The sequence below is a fragment of the Loxodonta africana genome, chromosome 21 (genome assembly GCF_030014295.1).
Source record: "Loxodonta africana isolate mLoxAfr1 chromosome 21, mLoxAfr1.hap2, whole genome shotgun sequence".
NCBI lineage: Eukaryota > Metazoa > Chordata > Mammalia > Proboscidea > Elephantidae > Loxodonta > Loxodonta africana.
In genome coordinates, this window is record NC_087362.1 from 12,626,403 (window position 1) to 12,646,876 (window position 20,474).

Consider the following 20,474-nt stretch of genomic DNA (forward strand, 5'->3'; position numbering starts at 1 on the left):
ATGGAACTTACCGTTTAAAAAGTGCTATTAGAATTATTTTTGTTCATGTGCACACGCATACACAAAACTGCTATTTTGTGTCCTTACAGGGTAGATGTTCAATTAATACTTATTGGATCAATCAACTGGAACTATGTGATATTTTGCATACATGGGTATTTCTTCCTGTGTTTTAGTATAGTGTTTGGATAATTTCCTAATACGCCTGCGTTGCCAAACAATATCATCTGTCCTTCCATTTTTACACATTACCAAACATACCTCTTCCCTATTCTTCACTCACCTGATCACACCACTCTTCCTACACAAGAGACACACAGAACCTCTTCCCAGCCTTTTATTTCCATTAGGCCACCCTGTGGCTCCTTATTAGTCTGAAGCCAATAGCAGCAGCATTATTTCTAGCTGCTAAAACCTCACAACGAATGTTCAGGGATGAATGAGTTTTTGCAAAATTATCAAAGGTCTTTCTGGTCATTGGGCACAGGTAGAATTAACGTTGACTTGATAAGGCAATCCTGTAATGCACTTCTTTTAACTTGTTGAAGCTTTAATAAGCCAAAAGAATTCATTCACCCTCAGGTGGGACTTACACTCTAATTTGGAGTATAACTAAACATGTATTCAGTCCTCCCTGAACCAGTATATTAAAGTTAAACAAAGTAGATGGCTACTACCGATTATTATTTTTCAGAAACACACAAGTTAACTAAAGATTTGCACTGGAAAGGATATGCATTGGGAATTAGTCAAAACTGGAATTGAATCCTGAATCTACAATTTATAACCTGTATTTTTATTTCTATGATCTTAGATTTCCTAGTTTGTGAAAGATGAACTATAATTTATATGAAGCACGCAACAGAGTGCTTCTACATAGCACTCACTCAATAAATTGTATTTACTTTCCAAAGTGTCCAAACCTACACTTTCTTCATTTCCACCATCTTATTTCTATTTGAGAGGGAAAAAAATGCAGGTGGCTGAAATTACTGAAGTCAGTTAGATTCTGTTAAATTCTTCCTGTCTCTACCTCTAATGAAGAGTTGAAGAAATGGACAGAAACATTGTTGTTTGATATTATAATGACCCAGTAAGGACAAAAAATGTTCAAATCTTAACAAGAAACATTTTCTATCGTTTTCTAACAATTTCTTTAATATATGATCTGGAATAAGGAAAAGATTGTTACAGTAAAAGAGATATGAAAAACATCACATAAGCACAGCCAAGGCATTAGTCTTTGTCTTGTAGATTCACCCTGAGAACCCTTTCAGTCATTTCTTAACCTGATAATCAATAAGAAAAAGAATCCCTTTCTTTTCTCCACTAAAGACCTGGCAGTAAATCCTGCTTTTTTTTTTAATTAAAAATACAGCTTAAACTGTCCCTAATTTACTGCCTGGCTGCACCTTATAGATGTTGAAAACACAAAAGCAGGATGTCAGCAAAGCTGTAAATACCTGAGAATAAAAGCCTAGTGCCAATACATGTAAACAGAAATTCTGTTCAGACATGCTAGAGACTTGGGCAGAAACTAACAGAATCTGACTTTAGTAATTTTAGCCATCTACATTTTTTCCTCTTATATAAACAATTAGTGTTTTATTTCTCCTTTTTAAAGGGATTCCTGTGAAGATTTTACTCATTCTCTCTAAGCCTACTTAATATCAAACTGGCACATGGCTCAAGTGAATAGAATCTTCAATTTACTTTTTTATTCTAGAACTACTGTTAGGTAGGAGAGGAATCTCTAAATGCTTAGCAAAACTCCAAAAGGGTGTTTTTTTTTTTAATGAGAGAAGATAAATACTAATATATGCCCTCAGTTTCAGACTCACTACCTATTGTATCATTTTCCTGATAGTATTCTAAGTCATGAAAAAAAAAATCAGAATAAAGATGTCAAAAAAGGAATTTTTACTTTCAAAAATCTGCACTGAAAGGGGGAGGAAGTTCTTAAGTTCTCAGATATCAATTTCATCTCATGAATTGTTTTTGCTAGTGGTGAATTCTAAAATGCTGGAATAAAAACAAACAAACAAAAAAAGTGCCTGGGCAGGGAGGTGAGTAGCAAAGCAGATTAAACTAGTAAAAGGGTACACATAAGCAGTGATGAATAAAATCAAGTGAAAGACAGACATTACTGAAGAGCCTATTTCAAGCCACGAAATCGGCACTCGATGTAGATGAAACGAACATGTGATCTCACATAACAGAGTTCGAGAAGGTCAGTCATATCATCAGGACCTGGCCTCTTTTCATCTCTCTCACCTGCCATTCTTTATGTTGACTTCATCTTTAGAATGCCAGCAATATGACTGTTTAGTTCCAGCCATTGCATCCATACCCAGCAATGTAAAATGGTGATGTAACCGTCTTTTCTTGGTTTTCTTAAGAACGAGAAAAGTTTTCTTGGTGGAAACTAGCACCGCCACCCGCCACCCCCAGCTTCTCCTACGGTCTCCCTGACCAGAACCGAGTCCTATGCCCATTCCTAAACCAGTTACTGGCAAGACAAATGGGATTTCCATGACTGAACTTGATTAATCAGTGTCTACACTAAAGCTGTGGGGCTCGGTGGTTAAAAGTTCGGCTGCTAACCAAAAGGTTGGCAGCCCAAATCCACCAGCTGCTGCTTGGAAACCTTATGGGGCAATTCTACTGTGTCCTGTAGGTCACTATGAGTTGAAATCTACTCAACAGCATCATGCGGGCACACTAAAGCTGGGGAAATCACCTTCCTCTCTACTACATGGAGAAGTAGATACAAAAGCAAAATACAGTTTTTATTAGAAAGAAAAAGGAGAAATAAAAAGAGTTTAGGAAATCAAGGATATTCAGCATTATATATTCCATGATCCAAGAGCAGACAAAGGGGAGACAGCTGGTCAAATGAGAACCGCATGGGAAGATAAAGGTAAATTAATTCTGTGTCCAGTATTTAGAAAAGAAAAAGAATGTACAGGACCCTTGAAGATGATGCAAATCGAGTTAAAGTGACAAAACACTGTTGAAATCCAACCTTTGTCATAAAAGTTCATATGGGGCAACATAAGTGAAGCTTTGCAGCAATATGATATTCTCCACCACCATCTGGCAAACAACAGAAAATCCAGGGTAAATGACTAGCATTAAAAAAAAGAAAGCCATTTCAAAAAAATATTTATTGATAATATTTGCAGAAATCACCCTAGATGTTTGGAATAGCAGTAAAGACTTTGGTGTTTGAATCAATGATAAAGGATAACAGCTATGCTACTTTTTTCCATTTATGCCTCTGAATTAGGTTTCTGTTATCAGTGGAACCTATCTTGGCTTGGATTACATGAGTAAGCAAAATGGAGGTGAAGGTGGCATCATTATCAATATGTCATCTCTAGCTGGTAAGGACAATTATAATGTTATCATTAACATTTTCTTATCAGTAATTTGAACCACAAAAGTTAACCTTCAAAGTTATTTATTATCTCCTGGTGTTTGAAACTGAAGCTTTGTGTTTTCGTTTGTCTTTTTTTTTTTTTTTTTTTAACGATTCTATGGAATTTTCTATTGAATGACATCACAAGTTTGAAGTATATATTATGTTTTCAATCAGGGTTTTTTAAAGTTATCTTATTGTAGTAGTTGAAAATATGTATTTACATATATTTTTACATTGTCACTATTCTTCAGAGATTGTTGTGAGACTCCTAAGTAATAATGCATGTGCAAGCACCTTTGACAAAGTAAAAAATACTATAACAAATTTAAGGTACCTCTCCTCCCGTGTGGTTCTAGTAAGACCGTGTAATTTTAAAAATATGGCGTATGTATTTGTTGGGTATGGTAAACTGCTGTAATAAATACATCCAAACATGTACTGGCTTAAATATAGTATAAGCTTATTCCTCACTAATGTATCAGCCAAAGGAAAGATTCTTGGTGTGGGGCACCTCTTCCATATCCAGTCATCTGGAAAACCAGGTGAGGAGTAGCTCTGCCATCATCAACATGGAGCTGCCAAAGCTACTCTGGCCCTGGTGAATTCCTTCCCTTCTAATAGAAGAGAAAAGAGCATGGAGGAAGCATATCTGCTCTTTTAAAACCCCTATTCCAGTAATGGCAAACTTCACTTCTGCTCCCATTCTTATAGAGCTTGATCTCATAGCTCATCTAAATACAAGAGTCTGGGAAACGTAGTCCAGCTACGAGGCTGTGGAGAGATAGATTTTAGTGGAAAGCTAGTCATCATCCCCACAGCATGAAATTCAATGCTGTGTTTTATTCAGAACAGTATGATTTAATATGAGTTAATATAATATTAACCAAACCCATTGCTGTCAGGTCAATTCCAACTCATAGAAGTTCTACTCTCTATAGGGTCACTATGAGTTGGCACCAACTCAACAGTACCTAACAACAACACAACAACAAATATAATATTACTCAATAGCACCTGTAAACATTTGGTAGGAATTTTTGGAGCAACTTAGCCAAGCAACTTTACTTTTAAGGTTCTAGAAGAAAATCTTAAATGATTAGTGATTCTTGAATTAAGTGAAAATCTTTTTACCCTCGAGTTAATTCCACCACATGGTGGTAAGTAGATTCCAGCCATTGGCGACACTGTGTGTTACAGAGTACAACAAATCCATAGGATTTTCTTGGGTGTAGTCTTTAAGGACACAGATTTCCGAGCCTTTCTTCCACAGTGGTGTTGGGTAGGTTCGAACCACCAACCGTGATGTTAGTAGTCACATGCAAACCTTTTGTGCCACCCAGAGATCTGTAAACCTGCCACCAGTGGGGATTTAGAGAAGAATTTCTCTAGAAGTTCTCAAAAATAGACTAGTATCTCATGTTCTCAGAAATACACTTGCATCTCCAGATTTCTTAAAGATACGATGCATCCCTAAAACTATTACAGATCGAATTCTGTAACTTTTTCAGGGTTATCTGGCTATTTTTTCCTAATAATCTATGACATCGACTCATGAATTACAACATTTCAATTCTAGGGATACATTAAAAGGTGAGGCAATACTTGAAAAGAGATATGACTCCAGAGAGGGCCAAATTCTAGGTTCTGAAGGAATGAACCACTAAAGGAAAATTGGCAAAGCTAAATCTACACTATTTTGAAAAAAATATAAATGATTGGAGAATTAAGAGGGAATAGTAAATATTTTATTGAAAGTATAAATGTAAGAAAACCTGGGGTGGTAATCAAGAGATAATTCCTTAGATTTCCCCTCTAAAGGAAGAGGGTTAGCGAAGCTTGGAGAACCTGAACCTACGCAGGGAGCCTCTTGCCCTTATGTACCTGGAGATGCAGATTTCATTCTTGGGAAGGATGGAATGACTCTGGGTTGGATCAATTTGGGACTCTCTGGAGAGGCTCTGGAAACCCTGGTGGCATAGTGGTTAACTGCTACAGCTGCTAACCAAACAATCGGCAGTTCAAATCCACCAGCACTCCTTGGAAACTCTTTGGAGCAGTTTTACTCTGTCCTATAGAGCCGCTATGGGCCAGAATCAATTCGACGTAAACGGGTTTGGTTTTTTGGGTTTGGGGGAGGCTGTATACTATAAGAAGGCTTATTTGCCCCAAAGAGCATGGATGGAGAAATGCAGTGTAGTGCTACCTTTTATATAATAAGAATTTACATGTATTTACATGTATTGAGCACTTACTGTTTACCTGATACTGTTTTAAAACACTGTGCGTGTATTCATTCACTCAACCCCAAAACAACCCTATGAAGTAGAGTCTGTAACCTCCAATTTACAGATGAGGAAACTAAGGCAGGAGACTTTAAGTACCTTTCCCAAGCTTACACAGCAAGTAAGAGGCAGAACTGGAATTCAAATGCAAGCAGCCTGACACATGACCTCTTACTCTTAACCCCTACGTTATCCATCTCTTCCATCTCTGAGTTTATCTATCAGCCTATCTCTCTGTGTCTTTCTCAGCCTAACAGGGGAATAAAAGAAACTGTAATCCTGGGACTTGAATAAACCGGTTCAATTTGTTGTTCTCTTCAGGCCTCGTGGACCCTGCCTTAATCTCAAGGCCACATTACTAAAACTTCTGTGAAACCTTTAGCTCTTGCCTCCCCCCCCCGCCCCCCGCCCCATTTGACACACATAGTAAAGTCTTGAAAACATTTGGGAGCTTACTAGCATCACAAGTCAAAACATGCCATTGAGAAGAGCAATTTAAGGCTTACAATGAGATGCCTGCTTTGCTTTCTTGGCTAAGAGCTGGCTTTATTGCTACCCACCCCTGGTTGTTAATTCTATTCTTAATATTTGGAACCATGAGTGGGTCTTTCTCTAATAACGCTGATAAAACAGTGAATGGATACAAATTCAGTGATGAGATTGTCTTGATCTCAAATTAACTTAGTGACTGTCATAGCATTCCAAACTGCTTCTCTCTCTGATATCCATTCCAACACACAGGGCCACCCCATTAAGATGGTCAAGTTGTTTTATCATTGCCTATTCTGCTTGATTTTATGCCCTCTCCATTTTAGAGGAGTCCTGGTGGCACAGCGGTTAAAGAGCTTGACCGCCAACCAAAAGGTCAGCAGTTTAAATCTACCACCTGCTCCTTGGAAACCTTGTGGGGCAGTTCTACTCTGTCCTATAGGGTCGCTATGAGTCAGAATCAACCCAACAGCAATAGGTTTGGTTTTTCAGTTTTTCTATTTTAGAAGGAGTCCCTGGATGGCACAAATGGCTAAGCACGCGAATACTAGCTGCTTGACTAACTAGCTGAAAGGTTAGCAGTTTGAACCCACTCAGACGTGCTTTAGCAGCAAGGCCTGGCAATCTGTTTCCAGAAGATCACAGCCATGAAAACCCTATGAAGCACAGTTCTTCTCTGTACACATGGGGTCACCATGAGTCAAAGCTGACTAGATGGCTGTTTAGCAACCGCCATTTTGAAGTTTGCCCTCAGTATCCTCCCTTCATTGGGTTGGGTTATCCTCCCTTCATAATGCCTGACCTCCATGCCTGGTATGTTTAGACTGTTTCCTTATTGCCACTGGCCAGTCTGGCAGTTCCTGCCACCACTCCTCCCACCCAGGGCTTGCCACTAACCTGCTTTCATCTCACAAACAATATGAAAATGTACTGCCTTGTATTGTATTCAGTTACCAAGAGCCTGTAAACTCCCTATAATGAAATTAGTTTGATAAAAATTCAGGATGTTATGTTAATGGAAGAAGGTAAAATAGGACCTCTCAGTCTTCATCTGTCGCTCAGAAATGGCGTCAACAATTTTATCTCCTTGAAGTTGTAGCTTCTCAGAGCCTGAGAAGTTGCACAATTCAAAGCATTTCTAATGTCTGCTTCCTCTGTTTTCCAAACCTTCCTTACTCACCAGTTTTTCTCTATTCCCCTCCCTCCCCCCATTACTCCTTGCTCTATTAAAGAAATAGCTGTGCGTACTGTTCAGCTCAACCAATATCTGTCCTCATGGCCTCTGCATAGACTGAGTGGAGTCTTTCACTGTCATAGGGAAACCTGAAGTTAACACACTGGTTTGGGCAGAGAAGTTAATGAGTAATGACCACTGACGTAGACAGAGTATCACAGCCAATTAATAAGTTTAACAAACAGAAGAGTATGTAAAGTGGAGAGTGATCCCTCAGCCTACTGAGCAAAGCACATGCTTCAGTCAGGAGCCCCCAAAATGTTCTGGTCATTGTTAATGGCGTGGACTCTTCTGCAGCAGCCTTTCTTCTCTCTTAAGCATGTATGCATTTTGTTAACCTGTCCTTGACTATATGTATTAAAAATTAAAAAAAAAAAAAAAAGTGGGCAGGATTAACAGAGAAGAATGTAGTATGGTTAAATGGAGATAAATAGCTACGCTTCCATAATGCATCCCGTAATAGTCGAGTGTGCTTCCTGCATCATCAGTTGTTTCAAAATGTGGGGAAAGGAAAAGTAGTTGTTGTCCCAGGAGAGGGATTTCGCCCTACAGCCCTGTTCCCACTTGCCTTCATACTCAGCTGCTGAGGCCTTGGTGTCACTGAAGACAGTCTCTGTGACTCAAGAATAAAAGTCAGTCAGTGGCATTTTGTGAGAGCGGCTGCACTAATCTTATTTACTCTGATTTTGAAACGTTACATCCTCAAGAAAATACTAGAAGATCATAGTTTTTGTTGTTGCTGTTGTTATTTTTTTTAACATGTTTTAATTACCAGCCCAGTGACGTACCCACTTCAGCTCTAAATTTTATCTAAAATAAGCATAAGCTTGTAGTTTGTATTGAGGTAGAAGTACATAACAATAAATTTGTTATTTGAAGTTGAACATTTGCAAAAGGGCAATGGGATAACTAGGCAAAGTTGCTCCTCCAAAAGCTGAATACCAGTACCTTTTATCAAGATAGCAGAACTAAATAAATAGCATGGTATAGACTCTTTAAACAGACCTATGACATTGAGTTGTGAGACACTGGAACTCCAGTAACCTGAAGAGCTCTAATTGGACTGGAATATCACAATAAACTAGCAATTTCAGGTCAGAAAAAACATTGATCACCTTCCTTCATCTCCAGGCCAAAAATAAGAAAATTATGGTGCCAATGGTTAACACGCGCTAACAGAAGCGTTGGAGATTTGAGTCTACCCAGAGGCACCTCAGAAGAAAGGCCGGTGCTCTACTTCTGAAAAATCAGTCACTGAAAACCCTATGGGGCAGAGCTCTACTTTGATGCACGTGGGGTCACCATGAATCAGAATTGACTCCACGGCAACTGTTCGATCATTCATTCATTTGTTCATTCATTTTCCACCCTCAGCAGGTATTCTTGATAAAAGGAAACACCTTATGTCATCTTATTTAGCACCTTATGTGGTACCCCCCAAGTTCCTGGCATTGTGGTAAAGTATTGGTTATATGATATCACATTTAACTTTTACAAGCCCCTACAATAGAGATCAATTTAACTATCTCCACTTTATAGCTGAACAATTAATTTCAAACCTGAAAAATATCGTGAGGATTAGTAGTGGTAATAAAAGTAATTTTATTCTGCTGTATTTTAGTGTATGTCATGGCATGGATTAACCATTCCTATGTTGCCGCTCTTCTTTTTTTTTTTTTTTTAGTACCGGCTAAATTCTCCAATGATCTACTTTGATATCTTATGGCAAAAAATTATTAGGAAGACACGGACTAGAAGAAATCAGTAGGAAAGATTAAATATTTATAAATGGGCATTTTGATAAGTGGATAAAATATTTAGAGTTTTTTCACATGGGAAAAAGCAGGTTATTAGGAAATGAATAGCCCTTCGAGCAGTGCTTCTCAAAATAGCACATGTACACATTACCCAGGGATTTTGTTCAGATGCGGATTATGATGCAGGATGTCTGGGTGAGATCTGAAGTTCTGCATTTCTCATAAGCTCCCAGGGGATGCCAGTGATGCTGGTCCCCGGACCACACTTTGGGAAGACAGCTCCTAGGCACAGGTGGAGGACAGTGGTTGTTCAGTGATAGAATCCTCACCTTCCGTGCAGGAGACTTGGAGTCCTGGTGGCGCACTGGTTAAGAGCTATGGCTGCTAACTAAAAGGTCGGCAGTTCAAATCCACCAGCCACTCCTTGGAAACCCTATGGGGCAGTTCTGCTCTGTCTTATAGGGTCACTATGAGTCAGAAGCAACTCTACACCAATGGGTTTGGTTTTGGGTTTTTTTTTTTTTTTTTTATGCATGAGACTCAGGTTTGATTCCCAGTCAATGCACCTCAACACAACCACCACCCATCTGTCAGTGGTGGCTTGTGAGTTGCTATGAAGCTGAACGGATTTCATCAAAGCTTCCAGACTAAGTCAAGAATGAAAGGTCAGGTGATCTACTTGTGAAAATCAGTCATTGAAAACCCTGTGGATCACAACAGTCCGATCGATCCCGTTGTGCATGAGGTCACCATGGGTCAAGAGCCAACTGGACAGCAGCTAATGATAGTAGTATATGCAGTGATATCTTTTCAGTGTCTAAGTCACTGTTTCCTCTGGTCACACGGTAGGCAATGGCTGGACTTAGAGCAGGAAAGAGGATTTGGGTAGGTGGAGCCCTGGGAACAGCTTTCTGAGAATTAACAATCACTGGAAAGTGTTACTGGATTTTCTTTCCGGAAAGGTTTTTGTTACAGAAAATTGAGCAGTTTTATGAAAACTTATGTCAGTTGTTATGTTTTAAAATGTGACTTATTAGTGGCAAACATGAGAAGAGGGAACGAATCAGCATCAGATCAGCCGCTCCGTTATGTGGAAAGTCACATGATAAGGAAGTTTACCAGTTACTTTGGTCAGCTTTTTACACAAACATAGGTAGATTCTCATTAATTCTCCTTTTTCCGTCATATTAGAGAAGTGATGGGTAAACACAGAAAGATGGGCAGGCGTTTTCTTTTTTTGGTTATAAAGAAAATGCAAGAGATTCCGCTTCCTCTTTTTTAGCACCGTTGCTGAGCTCAGGTTATCACACAAGGGTCAGCATCCTTAAGCCCCAATTCATTTTCCTAAGTTGAATTACTTTAGCACATCCGTATGGTCCATCTTACATGGTTTATATCCATTTTGAAGCAAATGTGTTTGAGGACTCAGTAATTGCCCTGCTTAGGCAGGTTCCAATTTTCACATAAAATAGTTGGGGCATTTTACCTTCTGTTTGATGTAGAGATTAAAGCTGGCTCTTATGAGCATGGTTGGAAAAGATATTAAGGCTAGAAGAGCTCATTTGGAAATGGAAATTATATTTTATTTTTCCAAATGACTTCTTTATTTGTTCTGTAAGTGAATATATACTTTTCAGGTATTTTCAATGCTTCTTTATAATTATCCCATCAGTTGGTGATCAGGCTGTGTTATTATCCTGAGCAGCTGTAGAAAATTTTTGTCTGCTTTGTGAGGGACATTCCTCCCTGTTCTGATATTTTCTCTTTTTTTTTTAATTTATAGTTATGACTGACATAAACCTGCTCTTAATTGGATTTGGTATTGTGCATTTCTAAAAGTAAACTTGAATAATGCTGGGTCTAGGATAAGTTTTGAAAAATATGATCCTTAATCTGTGTGAGTGTTGGTGTGTGGGTATATGGGCTGTGTGAGAGACAGGGAAATAGAGAATATGTTTTCATCCACAGGAGTCAATACAATCACCTAGGGAAAGAGTGTTAGCAGAAAAGCAAAGAGAGCCAGGGACAGAGCTGTGGAGTTCTCCAGCATTTGTAAGTCTGGTGGAAAAGAAGGAACCAGCAAAGAACACAGAGAAGGAGCTTCTAGTGAGCGTGAGGTAGAACAAATCCAGCTTAAAGAGGAAAGTGTTTCAAGGAGAGTGTAACAAACTATGTTGGTTGCTTCTGAAGAGTGTATTGACGGGAGCAAGTCAAAAGCAGAGATTTAGCCTTCTCAAGATGTTGGTCATTAATCATCTGGATAAAATTGGTCTAACTGGAGTGGCTGGATGAAAACGTGATTTGAGTGAGTAGTGGAACAAATGGGGGATGAGAAAAGTCAAGACAATGAATATAACGACCCATTTTTGAGTGCTTTTTGTTGGAAGAGGAATATGGTGGTAGCTGGAGAAAGATGTGGAGCCAAGAGAGGAATTGTTTCTAGATGCATGCCATTGAGGCACATTCATATCTCAATGAGAGTGGTCCTCATTTGATTCCACACTTGATCCCCACGCTAAAAAAAAAAAAAAAATTGTTGCTGTCGATTGATTCTGACTCATAATGACTCTGTAGAACTGCCCTGTAGGGTTTCCAGTGAGTGGCTAGTGGATTCAAACTGCTGACCTTTTGGTAAGCAGCTGAGCTCTTAACCACTGCACCACCAGGGTTCCATGTGACCATGCTAGAGCTCCTAGAATACTTTCGTCTTTAATTTCTATTATGTAACACTTAGCAGTGTTCTTCCTACACCCACTGGTTCTTCCTTCGCAGCCTTTATCACAGTGTCATCCTTCTCTACCAAAGAGGGCCGTGTGTAGTTGTACAGGTTGTCAACTGCAGGAACTTTATCGTTATTGCTCTTGTTGTGTGTCCTCGCGTCATTTCTGACTGATGGAAACCCTATAAGACAGAGTATAACTGCCCCACAGGGTTTCCCAGGCTGTAACCTTTATGGGAACAGATGTCCAGGTCTTTTCTCCCACAGAGCAAGCTGGTGGGTTCAAACTGCCGACCTTTTGGTTAGCCCCGGAGTGCTTAACCACTGCACCACCAGGGCTGCTTGCAAGAACTTTAGAGGACACAATTCACATAAACCGTCATGTGAATCAAGCCATTGAAATGCCACACAACTGTATGTGCTGATCCTGGCCAGCGGCTTCAGGGCACATTTTTATCTGAAGCACATGGAAACAGCTTTATCTATGGGTATGGTGTTATCTGAGGTATGTAATGGAAGTCTAATTAGCCAATACTGAAGCTAAACCACAATAGCAATGGTACTATCTATACTTGCAAAGGAGTACATATGAGACACAAAATTGCTGAAAAAGATATCCAGCCTCCCCAACTAAAATCATTATATCAAAATTAAAAAAAAAAAAAAAAAAAGCTTTTCTCTCTCCATTTAGAATTCATTTTCACTGAGCTGTAGATAAGTACATTTCTACATTGAGGGTCAATTTGTAAGTGAGGGAAAAAGTGCTGCAGACCACTAGACCACTCTACCTGTACAGGCAAATTGGAGACATAGGCACACATGAACACACAGATGCTGTGACATTGGTAGAAAAAGATGGTTCACTTCAGTGTCAAGCCAGCAAGCCTGACTCTGGAGGTGATTTCCTCTGAGAGTTTAGAACACAGAGAGGTGAAGTAATGCTTAGTGGTATAGAGGTGACAGTTCCAGCAGGGACAGGGAGGTGTTTGGAAGGAGCTTAGAGCTAAGACTTTACCAAGAATTCTACAGGGAAAATAATGGACCAGTAGGTACTGAGTTGTAGGAAATGATGAGGAATAAATATGGAACAGAAGGCTCTGTAAAGCAGAAGGGAAGGAGAAATATGTGAGGACATTCCTAAAATGACCTGAGAAAGTTAACACCTACTGAGAGGATTGTTTCAAACATGTTTTGTTCTCATATTCATCACTTGCCATGTTTTTTAAAACATTTTATTGTGCTTTAGGTGAATCATCATCAACTTTTTAAAGACAAATTTTTATTTTGGCAACAGAGTATTTTATTTTACTTTGTATGTATGTTGTCTCATGGTAGAGCTATAAATGTGGCCACTAGAAAGCCTCTGCTTTCTAAGAAGTAAAAACTGAGGTATAGATAGTAAATGTCTACACTAAGAGTCAAAGGGCAAGTTAGGGAAGAAGCACTAATCCGCCCTACCTATTCCAAACATAAGAGCCAACATAAGAAGCAACAGTTAAAATCCGGATGTACTGAGGAGGTGAGCAAAGACTGTTTATCTAAATGAACTATAACTTGCCTCAGTAAAATAATTAAAAAATGGAATTATTTTTATTTGTAATAGCCCAAAACTAGAAACAACTCAAATGTCTATCAGTAGGTGAATGGTTACCAGCTGCTCACCAAAAGGTCAGTGGTTTGAATCCAGCAGCCGCTCCTTGGAAACCCTGTGGGGTAGTTCTACTCTGTCCAATAGTGTCCCTATGGGTCAGAATTGACCCGACGGTAACGGGTTTGGTTTTTTTTGGTTTATACAGTGGAATACTACTCACAAAACAACAACAAAAAAAAAGAGGGCTAAAAAAAAAAAAAGAATGAGCTTTTGACACACATCACAACATGGCTTAATCTCAGAGTACTTATCCTGAGTAAAAGAAGCCAGATAAAAAGAGTATGCTTCCATTTATATAAAATCCTAGAAATGATAACCAATTTGTGACAGTTGATTGAGGTAGGAGGGGCAGTGTGGAAGGGAGGGATTAGTGAGGGGCACGTGGAAACTTCTAAAGTTATAGATGTTCATTATTTTAATTGTGGGTGTGGCTTCCTGGTTTCATTTGACATATGTTTACCTACGTCAAAACTTATGAAATTGTACACTTTATGTAGTTTACTGTGTGTCAGTTCTACCTTAATAAAACTGTAAGAAAAAAGAAAAAATAAGAAGGTCAATTTATGACTGTCTGAAATTGATTTATGTAGCCATGGATCCAGTAGGAGAATGTGAAGCAGTGCCAGGTAGACATTTTGCAGAATAGCAGTGAAGATGTCCTTAGAGTGTCATGACAAGATCCCCAAAACCAAGTACCATTTTTAAAATATAAGCAAGTTCTTTCACATTTGCATTTACAATTCTACCTTTAAGGAAGCCTACAGTCTATGCTTGCTTCTTAACCAGAGCCAACACAACAGTATTTGATTTATTTCACCTCCCTGACACTTAGAGCTAGCTTAAGTTCGGAAGTTCAGCACCTCCTGCAAATGTAACAAAAACTGGTTCCAAGTTGGTCTTTGGCAACATTTATGAACAGTGTCTTTGCTTTGGTTGTGACTGTGTCAACTAGCTTACCCCTGGTGAAGGTTCATTACTTTCCTGCAGTGCTAACACCATCCTGCAACCGCTACCCTTGTCTCACAAACATTTAAGGGATGGTAACACAGGGACTGAGAAAAACCAGAAGCAGCAACAGCTGGCTACACCCACTTATACCCTTTAGCTTGGGCGCCTAGAACACCTATGTATACTGTGGAGGCATCATAAATTCCTGTTGACTAACGCCAAAGAGCTTAATTAACTTACACATTTTACCTAACCTAAAACAAAACAAAAAGAGAGCCAACATGTTACAGTACTTTGAGGTCACTGGGTGGATGCAATACGTGTGATCTACCATCCTCGGGGATTCAAGCTGCTCTTGAGCAAACATACTTTATAAATTGAGACCTGGCAGGCACCCAGGGGATGGTTAAGGGCTGCATTTATGGCTGAACTTTAGCACCACGTGCCCAAGTGACTGGTGGTGGCATGAGACTAGTCAGAAGGGTGGAGATGAGCACGCCTCAGCAGAATAATTTAAGACTATTATCATGACATTTGATATTAATAACATTATAATAATTAGGGATCACTGCTTCACTCAGACAAATCACAAATGAAAAACAGAGCTGCTAAAACACATTATGTCAAAAAATTTGTTAAAAACCTGAAATATGCAGATGACACTAATTAAAAGTTTGAGCGTTGTTTAGACAGGGAATTGGCAATCGTGAGGAATGAGTTTGATAGCAATAGTTATCACAGTAAGATAGGCTCTTCTGCTTGTTGCTTTGTTTCTATTGGGAGCTTGGGCTGAGCTGGAAGGTAGGGGAGAGAAGACGTTATACATGTTATACTACTACTTTTTCTCCCGATCATGACTTTAATCATATTCGTTAAACAGTTACTTTTGTGTATATGTGGACAGTTAAACCAATTCTAAAACTGTTTGAATTCTGCTGTTGACTACATAATTACGAAAGAAAAAATCAGACCACTGGTTTTCTACTGGTTTTCTTTTCCTGAGTCATACAGTGAGTAGATTCAGGCATCTGCTGAGGATCAAAATCAAAAGAAGTTACCTTTTAATTTTTTTTTTAAAACCTTAGTGGCATTATTCGGTCCAGACAGATGACCGGGAACTGCGTTTTAACTTACAGCAAAGACATGCTAATCTCCAAGTCCCTCTTAAGCTATTTAAATTTCTTCAGCCATTTTGTAGTCTTAAAAAATGTAGAATATATACTTTTTAAAATCCAGACTTAAAAAATGAGCTCAGGTGGTGACCCACTGGATGTAGAAATGATTCCCTTTGCATGTTAGAGAGCAGTGAGTTCTCTTAACTGAAAATCAGGGAGACAGAAAAGCTCACATTTCACCCTTGGCTGTAACCCTAGATGTGGCATAGTGGTTAAGAGCTCGAAGCTGGCAGTTCAAATCCACTAACTACTCCTTGGAAACCCTATGGGGCAGTTCTACTCTGTCCTATAGGGTCGCTGTGAGTTGTAACCAATTCAATGGCACCCAACAACAACTTACCTACCACAGACCCTGGACAATATACTAGAGATCAGGAAAGAATAATTTATGCTAAGCCTGGTGAGTTTTACAAAATTGTTTGGGGGTTATTTTAGTTATCACTAGATTTAGTGACCTAGTGATTATATTTTCCAGAATAATCTTAAATTGAAACATGCACAAGCTATTTATTTGAAAGGTCATCACTGGATATTGTCTGCTTATTTTTTAATCAGATTGTTTAAATGTCCTTTTTGTTTGTTTATTTGTTCCAGGGCTCATACCTATTGCACAACAGCCTGTTTATTGTGCGTCAAAGCATGGTGTAATTGGATTCACACGCTCAACTGCGGTGAGGCCATAACCACCACCATATCTATGTTTTCCTACGTATCTGAAACCTGAGTTTTATAAAGTAGAAGGAAATAAATTCAGAATTCAATACATCTAGATAAAAGATAGAGAATAATACTATATCTAGTTCTTTATTATAAGGATTTTTTTTATAATGAAACTTTTTTTTTTAGATCACATAAAGGACCACATAAAATAATAAGTTATTTACAAATGGAATATATTCTAAACAGATGTGTTATTGGAAAATACCTCAAGAATATTATTAGCATAGGGAGATACTCTATTTTTAAAAATTGGCTCTAAATTTAAAAATTATGAACTTCAGGCTTCTGTATTTAGAACCTGCAGTACGCTCCAGATGTTACTTGCCACAGTGAAAATGAGGGTAGAACCCAGATGCTGGAGAGAGGGATGGAGCCAAGAGTTTACTCCTTAGAGTGGTCAAGGATGAAGTCTGTGTGGAGGCCTGGGGCGAAAGGCATACAGAGCTTAGAAACATATTGCAGACCTAGTCAGCCACGTGGCACAGTGGTTAAGAGCTACAGCAAGCTATGGTTGCTAGCCAAAATGTTGGCAATTCCAATCTACCAGCCACTTCTTGGAAACCCTATGGGGAAGTTCTCTTTTGTCCTTTAGGGTCACTATGAGTCAGAATCAACCTGACAGCAGTGGGTTTGGTTTGGGTTTGCGTTTAGTCAGTCGCATGCATCAGCACCGTGAGATGAGGACACTTGCCTTTTTCTGGTTACTGACCAAATGGCAGTTTGAGTGGAGCCTGGTGAACAAGGGAGAATAGCAAGACATACAACTGGAGATACAATTAGGGGCCAGATGAGAAAGGGCTTATGGGCCACAGTAATGAGCTTAGATTTTATTTTAAGTGCAGTCATCCGTGGGTCCTTTAAGCCCAGGAGTAACAAGATCAGATTTCCATTGTAAGGAGATGATTCTGGCTGCCATTTGGAGGATGTATTAGAGGACAAGTGTAAGAGCAGAAAGAACAATTGGGAGGCCTCTGCAACAGTTAGTTGAGGTAAGACAAAGGAGGTTCAGAGAGATGAAAAAAATAACACTAACAACAGCGGAAATACTAAGGACAGATAAAACTGACAGGTGAATGTTAAATATTAAATAAAAAATTACTCTTGTGATTTAAATTGATTGGAAATTTTTATTTACTTTGCAAAGACAATTTTTATTAGCTTTTTGTGAACACATACAGTTATTACAAAACCAAAGCCGTTGCTGTCAGTTTGATTCTGACTCATAGCAACCCTGCAGGACAGAGTAGAACTGCCCCCATAGGGTTCCAAGGAGTGGCTGGTGGATTTGAACTGCCGACCTTTGGGTTAGCAACCTGAGCTCTTAACCACTGTACCACCAGGGATCCAGGTTGTTCCAAAGCAAAGTAAATCTTAAAAACCAGGAATTTGTAATTAAAATTATGAGACTGGAAAATGATATTTTATTTTACAAATAGTTCAAATAAAATTAATAAGTTTAAAATGAAGCCAAAGAATGTTAGCCTGACAATGCTTAAGTTGTCTTCCTTATAGTGCAGTGTTGGAAGTTGTTAAGTGTCACACTCTTTAGAACCAAAGTCCTAAAAATTTTCACCAACCGTTTTTTTTAAGCAAATATTCTCTGTTATATAACCCTAATCTTTGAAAGAAAAACTTGGGATATTAATTCTAAGCCTCAGCTTCTTAGCTTCAGATCCCCACACACTTGAGTTGGTACTGTTCTGTATAATTAGGTAAGACCAGCTTAGATAATGAATGACTTTCAGGAGTTGCCCAATAATATTGATTTAAAAAAAAATGAATTACGGGAGGCTTTTCTGGAGTTAACTGGGCACCTTAGGTACGTATTCTTGTACTTCCTTTCTGCTTTCAAGTCAATGGTGGCCTTGGATATCTACCTCAGAGACTTTTAAATAGCTTATCAGTTTGTCCTGTGTGTACATTTACAAAACTGCTGAAGCCTGCAACCTTCTTCTCGTTGGCAGTTGGCTGCTAATCTCATGAACAGTGGAGTGAGAATGAATGCCATTTGCCCGGGCTTTGTTAATACACCCATCCTTGAATCCATTGAAAAAGAAGAAAACATGGGACAATATATAGAATACGTGGCTCCTATCAAGGACTTGATGAAATTCCATGGAATTTTGGAGTAAGTAAAGCTATACTTATTTTGCTTCCTATGATGGAGTAAAGTAATAATCTAGACAATAAACAATAAGAAGTGAAAAACTAAGCTTTTAAATTTAAGATTCAACATTTTGGTTTAGCAAACACTTACAAAAGAAAAGATTTTTTCTGGGTTTCTAAGTAGAGTGTGTTTACACATCCTGAATTTTTCTTTGAAATCTAGACAATGCCTCATTAACATCTTCAGCCATAATCAGATTGGAAAAAACAAAAGGGTCATATTAGTCACCTTTGGAGGCAATGGTAGTCTTGATACCTTATCTCAGTTTCAAGAAATATTCACATACACCCTTGTGAAATTTTATATGATTCCATAACTTCAGCCATTTTCATAAGGAACACTTATTGTTGCAACACATAGGTTTGATAAACAGTGTCGGGGTTAGAGCAGTTAAGGGTTTCAAAGTACAGTGTCATAGCATGTCAAAGGAGTCAGCCAGTCTGTGAGCAACTCTGTCTCCACCACTGGCCATAAACTTATCATCAACCTCTAGGTGCCTCAATCTCCTCAGATGTAAAATGCAGATAATACTATAACAAACTTAGGGCCATTGAAAAGACTTAAATAAGATGATACATATGAGATGCTTAAAACAGCAACTGGTAGATAATAGATACCAAAGCGTTTGGTTTTTGGTGTAATCAGTGTTAAGCGAGCCCTGCTGACACAAAAGTTGACCATTCAGCTGCTAACTGAAGGGTGGGCGGTTGGACTCAAGGATCAGTGGCTCCGCAGGAAAAAGACCTGGAAATTGGCCCCTGTGAAGATTACAGCCTAGAAAACCCTATGGGGCAGTTCTGCTCTGCCAAATGGGATCACTGAGTCGGAATCAGTTAGAGGGCACCTACCAACAACAATAAGTGTTAGCTGTAATTCGTAATATTTCTACTCCAGCATTTCTATCCGGTAACTGTAAGATCCACTGATATGATAAAGATGAGAAAATGATCATTTTTTCAATGTAAATAATAAATATAAGTCCTTCTTGCCAAATGATAGATTAGGCATGGAATCTACCACTAAAGTTATCATATGATTGAATGAATATCCAACTGAATAAAAATAACAGTAGCTTGATGATGTACATTCGTCTATGACATACTAATGAGAGTACATTCTTCAGAAAATAACTTAAAATGAAATAAAAACATGCCTGGTTCTTAAGTTTCAAAATGTCAATGTTTCCTTTATTTTTAGCCCATCAGTGATTGCCAATGGGTTAATAACCCTCATCGAAGATGATGCTTTCAATGGTGCTGTTATGAAGATCACAATGTCTAAGGGAATTCATTTTCAAGAGTACACAGCTGCAAATTATTGAGCATCGTATGTGTTAGACAGATCTGAAAATAAACACTAATGACATACTCAAACCATATCTTCATTTAAATATAGCTTTTTAAATGAAATTTTATAGTTTGAAAATTTTCTGAAAAATGAGAATTAGAGAAACTTCCAATGTTCTTCTAAAGGATTAGTTAAGTGTATGGATAAGAAAATTGTCATAAATGTGCATCAAAGTTGAGTTGTGACCTTTATAGTTTAAGTAATGATTAAAACAAAGAATATTCAAGGAATACTCTGCCATCCATTTAAATCTCTGATTCATAGATATTAATGTTTTCCAGAACAACATTTTAAAAGAGATACTTGAATTGCTATTTACATCAAACCTGATGTAAAAAGACTCATTTTCTTTCTATCTTCTTATTTTAAGAAAACCATCTTTTAGCTGAACATCTCAGCTCTCTAAACTTGTGGACCTATTTGGGGGCCATTTGTTAACTAACCAATAAATTACAGTGGGAACATTTCCCAAATGAAAAATCTGATGTATAGCAAAATGATACAAAGTGACTGGCTGGGAAGGCTGGTTCACAGTTCAGCCTTCACCTAGAAAAAACATGT

General features: G+C 38.4%; 1 protein-coding gene across 1 annotated transcript in view; it reads left to right on the top strand.

The window, feature by feature from the left end:
• HPGD (15-hydroxyprostaglandin dehydrogenase) overlaps nt 1-20,073 on the top strand; it is a 31,122-nt gene extending 11,049 nt beyond the window's left edge. The window contains exons 4-7 of the mRNA XM_023554994.2: nt 3,290-3,386; nt 16,274-16,350; nt 18,364-18,527; nt 19,764-20,073. Of these exons, the coding sequence (XP_023410762.1) occupies nt 3,290-3,386; nt 16,274-16,350; nt 18,364-18,527; nt 19,764-19,887 (462 nt within the window). The 3' untranslated portion in view covers nt 19,888-20,073. The remainder of the gene's footprint in view (nt 1-3,289; nt 3,387-16,273; nt 16,351-18,363; nt 18,528-19,763) is intronic.
• Nucleotides 20,074-20,474: the final 401 nt, after the last annotated feature.